This window comes from Perissodus microlepis, chromosome 16 (assembly GCF_051167445.1).
Source record: "Perissodus microlepis isolate ML-2025 ecotype Zambia chromosome 16, ASM5116744v1, whole genome shotgun sequence".
In the NCBI taxonomy this organism is placed as follows: domain Eukaryota; kingdom Metazoa; phylum Chordata; class Actinopteri; order Cichliformes; family Cichlidae; genus Perissodus; species Perissodus microlepis.
Genome location: NC_140476.1, coordinates 34,288,022 through 34,305,463, shown reverse-complemented (window position 1 = coordinate 34,305,463; position 17,442 = coordinate 34,288,022). Strand labels below are relative to the sequence as shown.

The 17,442-nt window shown below is 39.0% G+C and overlaps 1 protein-coding gene across 1 annotated transcript; it reads left to right on the top strand.

Annotated features, from left to right (window-relative positions):
- The first annotated feature begins 7,403 nt into the window (after positions 1 to 7,403).
- Positions 7,404 to 11,614, top strand: cd28 (CD28 molecule). Its single transcript, XM_084907822.1, has 5 exons — positions 7,404 to 7,536; positions 9,102 to 9,310; positions 9,974 to 10,130; positions 10,225 to 10,379; positions 11,119 to 11,614. Exons 1-5 carry the CDS (start codon positions 7,464 to 7,466, stop codon positions 11,227 to 11,229), a joined length of 705 nt encoding a protein of 234 aa, XP_084763948.1. The 5' UTR covers positions 7,404 to 7,463; the 3' UTR covers positions 11,230 to 11,614.
- The last annotated feature ends 5,828 nt before the right edge of the window (positions 11,615 to 17,442 follow it).

Below are 17,442 nucleotides of genomic sequence, written 5' to 3'. Positions count from 1 at the left end.
ACAAGACTGTGTTATATCGGCATACTTAAGTGGATGTGGGCTGACTTTGAATTTGTTTATTTACAGATAACTTGGTTAGATGGTGTTGGCCATTAGTGACATTATGGGATGTAGTTTATCAGCCTGTGTCAGTGTATCTACTGGGAATATGATCAAATTAATACTGTAATATGTTCAGAGTCTTGTTACATTTGGCTGTTAGAATAGATTCAGACAGGTCTGAGAGTAAAAAAGCAGCAAATAGTCAGCTTTGAAAAAAATGGGCTAAATGAGTAATTGCAGTAAAAACTGTATCATATTCATCAACAACATCTTGGCAACATTATTTATACCAATACATAATGACCGACTGCACACGTGTAACATCTGAGTGAGCAGACACCTGCCACAGTGGACACTGTGGACAACAAAGGAAACGGTGACATACTCTTCATCATTACACAATTACAATCAATGAGGAACTCGATAACATTCAAAAACACAGAAAACAAATGTATTTATATGTGAATGGACCAAAACATGCTCAAAGGTTTAAACAGCCATTAAAACCACAAAGGTGCCTTGCTGCTGTATATCAAGAAGGAAGCTGACATGTTGGGCAGGAACGTGTTTTAACAGAGCCTGAAAGCAGATTTATTTGCATACAAAACAGAGACATTTCTGACTGTGTTTCACAAAAAGTAGACGAAAACATTTTGTTATAGTGATTGAGTGTGCAGCGTGTCACAGTCCTGCAGGACCCTCGCCCTTTCTCTCTCCGCTACCCCCCCTCCCCTCTGTCGCTCTCTCATGTCATGACTGAGTTTGTGTGCCTCGGGTTTCAGAGGTGGCCTCAGAGACCTTCCTGCCACTAGCTTAGCCTCAAGAAAGAACTGCGATCTCTGTCACTGCACTTGTGTCCAGTCTCACTGTATTCACAGAGACAGTGCACTGATGCTGGTGCACTAAACTGGCATGCTGTCGTCACTGATAGTCACCTGTGAGTCACACTGTGTCCCTCCTGAAACACAGAGTTATCCTAACACTGAAGAAAAATTGGGGCAGATGGAAAATATTTATTCTGCTCTATCAATATGTAGTAATAAATATTTGGATCTGACTGTTGTTGATTAGCAAGTATTGTTAGGAAGCTTTGGGAAAAGTCTGGAATACGTGCAGTGGGCAGCAGTCTTAAAACTAATTCTTGAATATTTGACTGATGAATAAATATACAAAGATTTAAATTCATGTACCTCACTGTGGTATACACATTATTACTGTATGATTACTAATTACCCAAACTGTGTATTCACACAATCTAATTGCCAACTGTTATCTTTAAAACCACGTGATGACCTGAAATCCCCTCTGACACTTCTTGGACTTACTCCAGGGCTCTGGATGAGCTCCCACAAAGGCTGCAGAGAAACATCTTCATCATCTCCAAGACTTCAGAGAAAACATTCTGTAGATCAACAAGACAAAAGCTGAACATTTGGAAAGACTGTGTTTCTTGCATCTGTTGTAAAACTGACACAGCTTTTCATATGAATGTGACAGGTGAGACCTGAGCGTGGGAACCGTCCCTGGTAGGGTTCACGTCTAAAAGCCTTTCAGTGTGGCTGAATTTCAAAGAAGAGTATTGCATTTACTCGAGAATCCTTGTCTAAGGTTAAAATGTGTTTAATCAAACTTTCAGCACTGAGAAAGGGTCGAAATCTTCACGGCACTATAGTTTATCATGGTAGACTAACTACCCGGCATAGCCTGCACTTACTGCCCAGTATAAACTTTGAATAGCATGGAACCGTCATCACTTCATTTGCTTTAAAACAATATTTAGAAACATCCAGAAACCTTAAACACATGTACAGATCCAGTATCCCATTCAAACAAAATCTAAAGTAATTATTACAATTAGGCTTTAAATATCTAACTTAGCAAAGCACCAGTTTACCTGAAGTGTTTTACAGAACAACAAAGGGACACATGGCAAACATGAAACACAGATACAGTAGACACAGGCAGACACAGACCTTCAGCCTGCATTCTTTCCAGGAGCCAGCAGGGGGCGACCTCACTGCTTTCAAAAGGGGCCCAGATTTCTTACTTCTGTATAAAAAATGACCCCCGGCTTCAAGAAAACACACTCCTGATAAGGTCATGATCTCTGTCGAGTCTTAATGAATACAACAGGATGTCTGCTTTGTAAATAATAATCACAAATGTCAGAGCAGGGTTTAGGCTGGGACTAGCTTGTGACTGACAAGTATGAGTGTGCAGAGTCACTCCTCACTCCATCTTCACAACCAGTTTCAAAAGGCCATCGCAGCACAAACATGCTGAGCTCGGTACTTTGAAACAGGACACAGTCATCAGTCCCACTGGGATTGATGACTGTGTCCATCTTTTCTATACAGTCTGCAGGGTCGCTGAATAAGTTACTTGTTGCTCCGAGTAGCAATTAACTTAGTTCCTCTGCTCAGAGAACCGAGTGAAAGGCACAATAATCACAGTGCAGCTTAGTGTCAGCTGTTTCTAACAGGTGAACAAGTCAGTATTTTTAAATGTTTCCTATTATTCCCAGGTTTATGAGAAATCAGATGACCTGCAGTTAGCAAGCACTCAGTAACATTAGAACATAAGAAGTGCTCTCAGAAGACTGATCTTTAAAACAACGTGTGAGATGTACAGTTCAATACAATCATAATCATGAGTAACAATTACTATGTTGTCTCTTGCTTTTACATTTTCCTCTCCAATACAAGCTGCAATACAAGGATGCATTACACACAGACTGTTATACGAGTACTTTTTCTGTCATAAAGGAATCAAAAGTTCTAATTTCACTGAAAATAAAGCAGTTTCACATCTTTTTAGATCCATTTTTAGTTTCCCAAGTTCTCATAACGTCAACTAAGAGTCGCAAAGAGAGAATCGAAAATTTGATTCATACTTTTGAAATCAGTCTTCCACAGCACGGAGGCGGCTCTAACTGGGTCACACGCATATTGAGATGAAAAACTGTTCCTTGCCTTGTCGTAAACCACGGTTTAATTTTCATTATGTTTGGGAAAGACAGAATATATAAAAGATATAGCCACAGTGTTACGTGGTTAGATAGCTATAGCTCTGGGTTCATGTGAAATATTTGCTGAGCTGATGTTGGTTCTTGTGTTTGGTCGGTGTGTGGAGCTCTCGTGTCTTCCCTTTGTTCCTCTTCCAGTTTTATAACATTTCATTATCCACAGTGGACACACTCAGAACAGTCAAAGCTGATCACACTGCAGCTCATCCAAAAGGTAATCACAGATATCACCTCATTCACAAGGTTGGATTTCACTCACCAGATCACGGACTCACCACATAGCAAGGCATATTATTATTATTATTATTATTATTATTATTATTATTATTATTATTATTATTATTATTATTATTATTATCATCATCAGATAATTATATTTTACATTCTCTATGAGGCTCTAAAAGAACTTTACTGAGTTCTGTAAACAGGGCTGATTGGTATTTAATGGAAACCTATAAAAACATCGTCATGGTCCATGGGTCTCACCTAAAAACGTTTCTGTACAGTAATTTAGAATTTCTCTCTCTTACTGCAGACATCTATTTAAAAAGTAAAGCAACTCAATAATGCTGATGGGTTGAAGTCTAAAACACTCTTTGGCACACTCAGTAGATAAAGACGGATGAGCAACAACCAGCCTGAGCCTTGGACCTGGCTCACAGACTGTCTCCATCAGAGTCACAGGTTCATTTAAGGAAAACAAATAGTACAATTAACAGCTATCCTCTTCAGGGTTGTTGTGCACCAGTGCACCACTCCCAGCACTCCTGCAACATCACCCAGCAGTATTTCATCGAATGTTTGTTTCATCTCCCCATCACACGCTGCTACTCTCTTTTATTCAGTTGCACAATACTGTCACTTTTTAGAGTCACCTGCACTGGTAGTTAAGTTATTTATTTTTCAGGATATAGTTATATTGTTACTTTGTTAGAGTTATTTGATATTATATTTGTATTACTGTATATTACTGTATACTACTATTCTTATTGTATATGTTGTATATCTTATTCCTCTGCTCCTCTGTCTCTCCTGCTGCATTGAGCATGTGTACGACAAAAAAAATTCCCTCGGGATAAATAAAGTTCTTCTTATCTTATCTTATCTTATCTTATCTTATCTTACATTTAAAGCAGTTCTGCATTTTTGTATTTGGTGCAAACTGTTCTAAATCGCTCATGTGCAATCATGCAAACATATCACAGTGCAAAAAGAGCAAATATTATATCCTGTAAGTATAACTATAGCGGCAGGAATCACAGACAAGAAGGGAGAAAGCAACTGCATACTTTGAGCTATTACATTGGTGAAAATGAACACAAGATTTAAAGCTGTGGAGAGCTGAAGGCAGAGAGGCTTGGGTACGCTTCTTTGTTTGGAACCAGTCGTCCGTTAGTCGTTAACGAACTCTACAAATTCAAAAAAACTGAAACAAAACAGTCACATGTCTTAGGATGGAAGGGCAGGGATAGACCCACTTATTGGCATCAATTTTCTACTTACCTCTCAAAGCACTTAAAACAAGCTACATTACCTCCACTCTCACACCCATGATCAAGTTAAACTCTCCAACAGCAACATACACACTGTACTCTGGATTCATATTGCTGTCATGATAAGCAGTGCATCACCATACCACTCAAATATGTGTTTAAGATAAAACAGAAAGTATAGTGATGGAGAAGTGTATAATCTTATCTAAAGTAGTAGAAATATATGCATGCACTCTGTGTTCTTTTCAAATAGCAGCTGTAGATCTTGAATAACAAAAACAGATTTCCTTTTTAGAAGCAGCACTGGAACACGTTTTTACATTTGTAATGAAAGAGAACGGTTTAACCCTTGAAGGTTGCAGTCAGAGATGCTGCAAAGTGCAAGTGTGGAGTTTCAAGCAGAACTCAACCGTGTCTAGAATCTCAGTTTTGGGCCTGAGGAGAGCTGCAGCTTTGACAGGAGGACGTTTTCTGTTTATTATTTATATCACTGAGACGTTTGTGCATTTAACGAAAAACTGGATAAATGTAACCAAATGTGATTTTGCAGCTGTTAAACTGCTTTCGATAGTTTTGCATTTGCTTCATGTTACAATTGCTGCATCAACACAATCTACTGAAGCTGAGCACAGAGTTGCCGATATAGATCATTACTCTCGTCTACGCTGTGTAAAGTAGGTACATCAGATGAGCACGTGCTTTTGCAACTTTGGCCTTTTTAAAGACGCTTTGCAAAACTAAACAGTGAAACCATCTCCTTTCAATAGCTTTTTGCACATGCAGGGGCTGACGGCTTCTCATTACATGCATGCGCTTCATAGTAAACCGTCCTGAAACAATGACAGCAGCAGAAATAAACCACCATTTTCCGGGTGACTGTAGTGCTGACTGTAACTTCAGTCAGCTTTGTCAAAAACGGGGTTTAACCCCACAGAGTGTTTCCAGGCAAAACACAGATGTGACGTCAGGACACCGAATGTCACAACATCAGCACTTTCACAGTGAACTATCTGAAAATGCACTTGCAAAATTAGCTGTTTTCCACTGTTTGCACCTTATCGTTGCATATTAGGTGCAGCAGGCCTGAGAGGAATGCATAAATGAAACTACAAAAATGATTGTTATATTCCAGAGAGAAATAGCAAATCAGCAATAATGTTAAAATACAACATGTGGGGAACTTGTGGGTGCTGATTGCATCATGCGCTGCATTATGCTGCAAGCAGGACTTGAATGCTGTTTTAAAAGTCTTTTAAAAGATTTACAGGAACAAATGTGACAAATTAGTGACACAGTTTGCTTTTGCCTCAAAGTAGTCAGAGTTATTACGTTTTAGAGTTGATCTCTGCAAGCTGCTTCAATCACAGGTTAAAAAAGTAAACTTAAACATATACTTGTGCTAACCTGGACTAGACTAAGCTGTTATTTTGGAACTGAATGGACCCGCCTAAGTAGAGAACAACGTTTGTCTGTGTTTCTGCAGAAAACCATCCTGCTGTGATGAGGCAACACAGTTTTGGAAAACAAAAACAGTTTCTACTGTACATCCCACTCACAGCTTTGTGTAGTCACTCTACTCCCCTACAAAGTTCAGTGTTCTGCTGTTTTGTTTGGGGTTAGTCGTAAATCCTGCCTTGTTTTGTTTTTGTTTGTCTAAAAGCATATAAAGATGAATTAACCTCTTGATGCCACCAGTTCACAAGCGACTGCCCGGGGTTTTGTTTTTCAGACATTACACAATGGTCCATCTGAAGTGAAGCCCAGTAAGTTTTGATCCTCCGGTTTTCCTGCTGGCTGTTTCAAACAGGAGATAATTGTATGAAAAGAAGTTAAACTACAACTAAAGACAAAAAAACTATATGCATGTAAAATATCGAATATTCAGCAAGAATACACAAGTATTCAGGAATATTCATTAACTTGGGAAGAGTCATGGACAGAAAATCCTGTTAACAATGGCTCAGTGAAAAATAACAGTAAGGGTTTGTTTTTTATGTTTTACAGATTTTGCACTGTTATCTAAAACTTGGAAGGAAAATTCAACAGTCACAGGAATTCAAACTAAATATTCACCCAGCAAAAGTTTCCACACGAACAAGTCATTTGTGCACGTTAGTTTCCACCCAAGATTCACCTGCCAAAGCCTCAATCAGCGATTGTGCCTCAGAGACTCACTCACACGCTTCATGTAAAATCAACAAAACTCTAAAAACCTGAACAATCTGATTTTGGAATTAGACACAAAAGCTTCAGTGAACAGAGCATTTAGTGTATATTTGAATAAAGCACTGAATCACTGAATTTTGCTTTTATTTAACTTGCTGTATGAGCATATGCAAAAGATCTTAAATTATTCACAGAGTTGAAAGAGATGTAAAAATTCCCGAGCCAGCAGGTGTTACTTTGTTTTTAGTAGTTGTTCTGGAACATTCTTACGCTCTTCACATCCTTTAAAGAACATAAACAGCATCATGTTTATTTTTTCTGTCTTATTAATATTGAAGTTTTCTTGAGAACTTAATTGACTGCTGTCATATTTTACCATGATTTTTTTCATGTTTCAGATTGAGTTTTGAGCAGCTTCTTCTGTTTTCTTCAGACAGAGGATGCTGCTATACCCGGATTAAATTAGTTCATTAAAATCATAGAAAAATGAAATTCATGTTTTTCTCAGTGTTCCAGCAGAACCACAACCACGTTGCCATCTCTCTTACCGGCAAAACCTCATCATCATTTCCTGTGCTGCTGCACAGTTTCCATGACAGCACCGTAAGGAAATATAAAGATGAGTTTCACTCATTTTCATGTATTTCTGTCAAATTTGCTCAGTGTGAGTGATCGCCAGCGTAAAGATCATTTTAAGTGCCTGTGGCTTTCTGTGTAGCAGTGTGAAATACAGTAGGATGTTCCTGACTCACTGTATGATGGGATGGATTGTGTTGACAGCTCTTAGCTTCTGCCTGCCTGTGTGGAGCGGTGAGTGTAAACAGCCTTTTACTGATGATTTTTGCAACACTTTAAAAAACATTATTTTTAAGTTCATTACGAACAAGAAAATCGAATGAGACTGGAATCACATTAAACAGCACTACAGATAAAGACAATGGTGCCACAGTCATGCAAAACCAATGAAGCTTTGTGTTCTCTGGGGCACATTGAAGAACCTGAGGGCAGTTCTGACAGGATTAGTTGGGACACCAAACATATGTTAACTAGCTGCTGGACCATGTACCATAGTGACTACATTTCCATATGAGCAGACATATAAAGTAGCTTGGAAGCTTTAATGGTGGAGCTGTGTAGACAAACTTTGCTCCTACATGAGCAAGTTTAAGACTTACTGTTGACTTAAAATGTAAAACTGGTGCCAAGCCCAGCATCAGTGATGTAAAACATGTAAGGTTTTCAGGTGTCAGGTGGAAGAGGAGAGAACCATGTACTTGGTATTTTCTGTATTTAAAAGAAGTCATCATTTCAGACGCGATACATGGAAAATATTAAATAGATGTGAAGACTGCTGAAACCTTTAGTTTGCAGGATGTAATCACAGAACGGGCATTAATTTGACAGGTGGAGTGACCCTTGGATCCAGACGTTTTGCCACCAGAATGACAAAACTGATCATAAAGTGAATCTTCAGCAATATTTCTTTTTGATAGATGGTTCAGCTGTCCTTAGCTGAACCATTTTGCTGCTGTGGCTCTGAAGTTTACTGCTCCTTGTGAATTTAGCTAACTGTATTATAAGGCATTGTAATGTGGTTTTAGCTTTTAAAGTGCTAGCCAGGAAAGGAGCCAAGCAAATTTAATGTATTCCAATTAATCATGAACATCATGAACCGTTCCATCGTCTGATGAAAAACGTAAAAGAGTAATGGAATTTCTAATGTAGGATTAAACAATTCAGGTATATTAAATGTCACTGTTCAGCAGGCCTTCAGTAGGTAGGTGCTGAATTTAACTATCAGCTTGATAGACATTCAAACACAGAGTAACAGAGGAAGTAAAATGATGCATGTTGAGTTTGTCAATGCCAAACTTCTGAGAATCTCTGAAAAGACTCGGCTTGGAGGAAAACCAATGAAACAACAATTCAAATTTGATAACTTTTGAACTGGAGGAGTCAGAATGCTTTTCCAAACACTCATCCACACCTCAGCTCTCAGAAAGAAGAGCATCGGTGTCTTAGCTCCTGTGAGGTTTTCCAAAGGCTGTGTCCTGTCTGTTTAATCCATACAAAGCTTACAAAACCCAGAATTTGCTCCCATAATTTTATTATTTTCTTGTGCTAGCTCATTTGTCGTTATATGAAAAGATTTATATATACATTTCTTTCTTTGAGTGCTCAATGGAAAATGAGTTTAAGCATGTTTGCCTGGGAGCCTTCCAACACGATTTAACCTACATGTAAGACTGACTTGGTTTTGTTGTTTTTCTTCCATTGGAACTGGACTCTGATATGTAAATGGTTTTAGCTGATAGTAATGTACTAGCTTCTTCATTGCTACTACTAATAGTCACTTATACCTTTTCTCATGCCAGCTACGAAAGTGACCCAGCCCTACAGAGTGGTCAGCACCAATGGTGTGGCACAGATTCAGTGTGTTATTCATCCACAAAGCCTGAAATACCCATACCCTGAGGAGGCCAGAGTCACTGTGCTGAAGGGCCTCCATGGCCACCAAGAACTCTGCTTCTCCATCCTTAACTTCACGGACCAGAGAGAGACACGTATGGAGCAAAAAGAACAGGTAATTATTGTTTTTGTGCTTTTTTGCCTGTTAAGGTTGAGTTTTCTTCAGGAATCTGCCACTGCGACTTGTTCTTTCCTGCTAGTGACACAACATAGCACTTTATGCTTAAAAACTCAGGTGGTAGAGCAGGTCACCTACTAATTGGAAGGTTGGTGGTTCCACCTCCTTCTGTTCCAGTCAGCATGCCAAATATCGTTGGGCGAGGTACTAAACCCCATGTTGCCCTCCGATGCATCCATTGGTGTGTGAATGTTAGAAAGCAGAGAAAACAGTGCTCGTGGGAATGAGGCAAGTTATGTAAAGTGCTCAGAGTGGAAAAGCGCTATATAAAAATATTTATATCATGGCTCACAACTGAAGAAGCCCACTTTCATTACACCCTTAATTTACCCTCAGTTACCAAATGAAGGTGGTTCATGTGCTCAGCATGCATGCATGAGACGTCTTTAGTGAATAAGGTCTCAAACATTAAGAATCCAGACCCCATCCTACAAATGCATATTTCTTCCTCCATAAATATTCTTTTTCTTCATTATATAATACATTAAACTGAAGATTGCACTCTTACAAATGGCATAAACATTAGACTGAAATACAAAATAAAAAGTGTGAAACTTGTGCACGGAGTGTTGAGGTACAATGATGTCCTGTACATTGCAGGTGGAGTGCACTGCTGAGACCACACATGACACTGTGGAGGTGACACTCTCTGGACTGAATGTCACTGACACAGATATGTATCGCTGTGAAATACAGATCTTCTACCCACCACCGTACCTGCGGCTTATTGGCAATGGCACACTCATTCATGTCCTCGGTGAGGCGACCGCACTGCCATGTTTATCCACAGAGCTGAAATTTTGAGTGCACATCTTTTTTTCAGTCTTACGTTTCCTGTTCCCCGTTCACAGACAGCTCCAGCTGCCCCGTGCAGGAAACTCAGAGGCAAAGTCACCACCAGGGTGAAGAAGAGGGAGATGATGATAACACGGCACCTGTCAGTGTTCCTGTGGTTGTCCTGGTGATAGCAATCATTTGTGTCTTAATCATCATCATCTACTTCCAGGTCAGAACATTATTCATTTATTTTGTCTTTATCAGGAATTTGATTAGTATTTATTTCTAATTAGTAGTATTACAGCAACCTGACTCCAACACAATTAACTGTTTCTGATGCTAAGAGTGTGAATCATCAGTCATTGGCTAACTGTCTTACAGAAGGTAACTGGTTCTAATTTTTCACGTGGAATATTGCAGTTTCACTTATGAAAGAGCAAACACGAGGCACTAAACCATGACGTTGCACGGGTTGTTTAAAAAGCAGTAAAGCAGTTTTGTGTTTTCTTTTTAGCCTCGAGGCATTTATCAGCTGCGAGCCACTTGTCACTGATGTTTCGCTCCTCGTCCAGAACAGTTTCAGAGACATGGAAACGTTTTTCTACCATGCTATTTAGGCACTTATTTCTTTCCAACCACTTCTCAGTGTTTTAGCCTGTTTATCGGTTAAGGCATAAAGTAGTAGTACATTTATGCATATATTCATGGTTAACAGTCCAAGAGTACTAATGGCATGAAAGTCTTAGTGGTGTAAAGGATTATTCAAGATCAACAACAGAAACACAATATGTCAGGCTGACAGAAATCTTTATCCTTTAAAGGTCAAATCTTTCCATAAGCCTCTCGTGTCACAGACAAATCATGTGATCGTTTCCTTCCACGTAGCTGTCAGGCTCTGCTGCATACTATCCATTGAAAGCAATGATAATTATTCACTCCATTAACATCTGCATGCTTTCCATTTCCAGACTGTCCCATGTGAACGGGGGAGGAGAGAAATGTTGAGGCCGTGGCCTGGCACGCTTCATAAGGTGGACGGAGCTTCAGGTCCATGTGAAAACATCGTGTGTAATATGTGAACGTTGATGGTGGAGCTATCGTGTGCAGGGCAGATTATACTTTGGCTTAGAAGCGTTAGAATAATATTATTGCTTCTACCTAGTGAGCGGGGTGGGGATGATCATTTTCACCTCTTTGACGACTGATGAAAAACACCAAAATAACATTTTACTTTTTAAGTGAAAAAATAATGTTTACATTCTTGTAAACTCAAATGATGGTAAAAAGCTGTAGCTTTAAATTTCCATTGAGTTTAGATGTAAAATCACTTGTATTGTGCACAGCTTAAATGCAACTTAAAATGCAATGCTTGGGATAATTAAAAGAGTACAATGATAGCTGTCTTTTACTGCAACTATTGTTATTGTTGTAATGCAAAGCAAATATTCATGTATTCATGTTGGATATTAACACAAAATAAAGTTTTTTGACTTTAAATTGTACTTTTGTTATTTGAAAAATATAAATATGTGTTGTTGCAACAGGAGACATTTTTGGACTGGAAACACTTTTTAATAGTTTTCAGGACCTTCTAAAAGTCCTTTAGAATCAGAATAAGTCTCGTTGTGTACAAACGGGCTATTTCTTTGCTGTTATGTCAAATAACAGAGAAGCCAACAGATAAATACTGACAAGATGACGTCCACATGGCACAGACAATAACGACACATATAGCATATTTATCATGTGTCTCACTGCATAAACTATGGCTCATCAAAGGTGTTGGAGCCCTGCTTACTGACCTGTTGTTGTTCCTAAAGTAGAATGGGAGGCAGGCTCCTTTTCCCTGGAACCAGCTCCCAGTTTGGGTTTGGGAGACAGGCACCTTCTTTACTTTTAAGGTTAGGCTTCAAACTTTTTTTTGATACAGCTTAAAGTTAGGGCTTGATCAGCTGACTTAGCATTTATCATATGTATGATATATGGAGCTTTTTTCACTCATCTCTTTTCATAAAAGAATCCACAATAGCATCTAAAGAACTCCAGGCCTCACCTGCCTCGGTTAAGGTCAGTGGTCATGATTCAACTGTAATAAAGAGGCTAACAAAGTAAAAATGGATCCGAGGTGAAAACAGCTTACATGTGCAGCAGGGGTGGCAGGTGGGGGCCATGTAAGATGCAGTGGAAAGGAAATGGTTGACTGACGATTTTTGCTTCCCCTGTCTCATCAGTCAGCAGTGTTCCCCAGGAACGTCCTCTCTCCCCTTTTCTGTGTATACACTATATTGTCTGAATCATTGCAGAGCCATGGCTTCTTTTAAGATCACTTAAGTGTTCCCATATGGAAAAGAAATAGTAAAAACTTATATGATTTACTCATGAAAGTGGCCACTTTCTCATTACTTTCATATTTTTTTTTAGTAAGTATACAAAACATACAAGTTTCATTATATAATTTTTCAAGGGATCTTATATGTGTTTTCACTCTTGTATGCTTTTCATACAAGTTTCATACAAGACAGATAAAAACTTTATAAGATTTATATATATCTTTTCCATATGGGTTTTCTTACTGCAGTAAAACTGCCTCTTTTAGTTCAGTTCATTTCCATTTTATTTATATAGTGTCAGCATCTAGTGACGGCCAAATGAAGCCGTCTGAAGCACTGAAGCTTGTGTTAGTGTTCTGTTAGTCCTCTTTGGTGCCATCTTGTGGCCAAAAGCAAAAGTTGCGTGAAGAGCAGCTTGCATCTACAACTTGAAATGACAGCTTCTGTTTAATATCATAAAAACAACACATAAGGTTACTCTATTTGTTTTTTATACAGCAGAACATCCTCTCTTTCTTGCTCGCTCCATGTCTCTCAGTATATCCCACATGGGTTTACGATCTCTCACACAAAATCACCACAACACAGCACAAATCCCACAACAGATTCACTTCTGTATAAACCACTGAATCAGATACTGCAGCAGCAATGTACTGACTGAAGACATCACTGATCACTTGACAGCCCATCCAAGCCTCGATACACTGGGATGAAGACTGAAATATTGTTTGTCTGCTGCTGGCTCTCAAAATTATTGGTGCATAAAAACTGCATGTATAAAGTAAGTAAAAGGTTTGCTGTTTTTTTTCCCTTAAACGTGGTCTTAAAATCCTTGGGTGGCCTGCCACGGTCACAGCTGAACAGAGCAGCCAAAAGAACAACAACAACAACAATGAAAATGAAACTTTTTGAAATAAAGGAGACTCTCTCAGTTTTGTCTCAACATCAAATGAAATGTGCAAAGCATATTTATTTTCTGCTGAAGCTACAAGCCCAGAACCTTTATTTGAGCACCTCATTACATAACTTGTTGCCACAATGGTTAAATCAGAATTATGAAAGCATTTTTTGTCATTACAGAGTGTGACAGGGTAGCATGTAATACAGTGCTTTGGACTGTAGATGGTGCTAGTTAGAGCTTTAAATGATGAGAAAACATTGTGCTGCAGTTTAGAGCCACTGACAGTTGCTGAAAAGTTGCTACTGGAAGTCTTGTGCACATGTCTGTGCGACATAAACCACAGAGACATGCACGGTTACTCTGTTTTTGTTGATAGTACAGATTAGTATCATACCATGAAAAAGTACCTGCAGCAGATCTGGATTTAACCCTGTGTAGGCTACAGACGTGTCTACCAGGACCATCTGCTAATTAGCGCTTTGAGAAAAATAATAGAATAATGCTCTTTTTCAACTTGCAGTTGAGGGTTTTAGGTTATTCACTACTACACACGTATAAGGCTGTTGTATTAGTCTGAAGAAAAGTCTGTTTTAATGGAGTTTTTCAGGGTTTGTCTGTCGATGAGGATGCTAACTTTCAATTGCATTGAATGCCATACAACATAGATCAGATGTCCTTTAATGCATATATTAAACAAATGTGGGTTTTCTTAAATTTGTGCAGTCTGCATAAAGTTAGAAATATCCTGTCTCAGAGTGACGCTGAAAAACTAGTTCATGCATTTATTACTTCCAGGCTGGACGACTGTAATTCATTATCATCAGGAAGTCCTAAAAACTCCCTGAAAAGCCTTCAGTTAATCCAAAATGCTGCAGCAAGAGTCCTGACAGGGACTAGAAAGAGAGAGCAGATTTCTCCTGTTTTGGCTTCCTGTTAAATCCAGAATTCAAAATCCTGCTCCTCACATACAAGGTCTTAAATAATCAGGCCCCATCTGATCTTAATGACCTTGTAGTACCATATCACCCTATTAGAACATCCAAGGGTATTTAAAAGCAGAAGCCTTCAGTAATTTATAGAGCACATGGAAATGAGAGCTTTATTAAAACTGGAAACTTCTGATAAAACATGTATTTGGGCTGAATCAGGTGACCCTGAATCCTCTCTTATGCTATAATAGGTCAGTGCTGCTGGCGAGTGTTCCTTCTTCACTGACCTTTTTAGCTCACTATGTGTTTATACACCACTCTGCATTTAATCATTAGTTATTATTAATCTCTGGTTCTCTTCAGCAGCTCCTGATCCTCCCCTCACCCCAGTCAGACTGACTGGAGGTTCCTTCCTGTTAACAGGGAGTTTTTCCCTCCCACTGTCACCAAAGGTGTTATTCATGGATAATTCTGCTTTGATGACTGCTGTCAAACAGTTTCTGAATAACAGTGATAGAGTGACTGACTGGAAAATTGAAAAAACAAAACAAATCCAGAAAGTACCCCATTTACAAAGAGCTGAATCTGGCTGGCAGAGATGGTCATATTTAACGGTCGAAATTACTTTAAAATGAATTTTATAATCTTTAAAATTACTTTCAAATAACCATTTCAATAATCAGCAACCTATTTAACATGATGGTAAATCACTCAATCAACTTGAGATGCAACTCGTGTAACTTGGTTTATCAACTGATAAGAGCTGCCCTACTTCTGCTGCTAATGTGACTTTCAGGTTCCTGACTCAGCGGTTTTCTCACTGAGTGTTTTAAGGCTCAAACAATGTTACAATGTGAAAAACAATTATCATCACCGTCTTTGTTGAAGGAACTAAAATAATAAGAAACCTGAAAAGCCCCCAGAAAAAAATAACAGAAGTCCATAGAATAGTTTTTTATAGCACAAATGCATTAGCATGTTAACACACTGAGTCTCGTGGGTGTGTCTTTAGATCCTTATACACTCAGCCATAAACCAGAGGACTGCAGCTACTACTCAGGCCCAGGTTAAAGTGGGTCAGCCACTTTAACCCCTCCAGCCACTTTTTGTCGGCTGAAACCAACTGCCTCTCCTGGTGACAGATATACTTATTAATGGATCACACTGGATTAACTTCTCTTCACTGTGACATGCGCAGCTGCCACCTCAGGTTCACAGTGTTTTAGCATCTAGCTAGAAGTGCTGAGGAGAGGTGGCCGTAAACCAACATCACCAATTATAACCGTTGTGTTGAGTTGTTGATGAGTTGCTGAATTGTGTTTTTTTGTGAAACCTCCTGCAAAATTACTTGTTATTTTATTATTTAGAGAGAAAGTATCTCCATGCCATCAGCTAGATGCAACACCAGTCTTCAGCAAATGAAACATTAGCCCTTCACTGTATTTGTATTTACATGCCTAAAAATATAATTACTCATTTGTTCTGGCAGACTCGCCTCTGATTGCAGTGCACTCATTCCAGAGCAGGATATAACCTATGTTAAAAGTAAGCACACAGGCCAAGGTGCTCCAGGTAAAGAAAAGCATCACAGATCCTTTAGCACCACTTAGAACTTTTGAGTAAGTGTTTGTATTTCAAACTGTATGTTTACCTTGTGTGAATGAGAAATTCCCAAATCATTCCCAATTTGTACACCAGATTTTTCAGTTTTTCAGTTATTTAAAATGTAAATGTGACAATCATTGCATTAGTCATTAAAAGCCCCAGAGTATCACAGCATTCATGCCTTCGATGCATGTAAGTAAGTTACTGACCACAACTGTTTATATAGTAGATCACTGGTTAGGTTTATGCATTGGAAAGAAGCTGTTGAGGTTTGGGAAAATAGAGTGGTAGGGTTTGTCTCCACTCAACACTGTCTAGAACACTGTCTTATGGATAAACCTCTGGTCTTTGACTTTAAGCTCATGGGAGACTACTGTGTGAGGCGAGCTGCCACAGGCTCACCTTTTAAAGGCTCTGAGATCAGTAACGACCTGCCGTTCATGTAAAAGTACAGCAAGCATTAGCAAGTAAATGAGCTTCATTGATTTAGCATCGTAACAAACAAGTCTCCTCTCCACCATGGTCAACATGTGTGATATAGTGAAGATGGAATTTAAAGAAGTCATTAACAACTCTGACCTCGACACAGAGGGCAACAGCTTTGACCACATGCATATTAAAACATGCAAATCGAGCAGGTGCAGGTTCAGCAGCATTTTCGAATTAGCATCAATGACAGTGTCTGAATGAAATACTTCTGAAATATCAGGATTCATGCCTGCATCTTTGAGCTCATGAACACCTGCCTGTCCAGCAGTTATAATCATGTATACAGTATGACAGAATAATTATTTTCACCAATGACCTCATATGTCTACAAGCCATGGCAGACATGTTAGCAAAAAACAGAACTCGTGGTACCGACGCCACCGGCATCTGTGCGAATCGTCGACACAGGGCGAGTAGGCTCCAGAGATTCATGCAGTTGACTCTGCCCTTCAGCAGCCTCAGCAGAAACACAACTTCCTCCTCTGACCACAGCACAATCTTATTTCTGTTCCTGGCAGGCAAAGGCGGAAACCAACATGGTTTATGAGTTTGAGCGGCTTTCCTGCTCAGCACACGTGTAATTACTGAGTTACTAAACTTTTTTTGCTGGCTCCAACAAGTCTGAGCTTTTTTATCAACAGGTTCTTTCTACTGGAAGCCACTTTTGTACTTTCCGTGCTTCTGAACAAGGACGTAGTAAATCTCATCTGATACCAGAAATCCTGCTGCCATCTGGGGAGTTTTTGCAAAAAGACAAAAAGAAATGCAAAAAGGCCATGTAATATCAGATTTGCAAGGGGATCATGAAATGAACATAATATTTATGAGAATCAAAATAATTGGGATTTGTGATAAATCATTGCTAAAAACATAACTGTTACTTTTGGTGTGTGTGATGGTGGTCATGTAAAGTGTTGCTCCGACTGGTCATAAACCTTTATTCCAGTTCAGTGTTTGTAATTACTTCCCCCCTGAGCTTTCAGCCTCCACCTTGTACATTTTTATGTGGCACAGGTTATTGTCAGTGTCACACTTTTG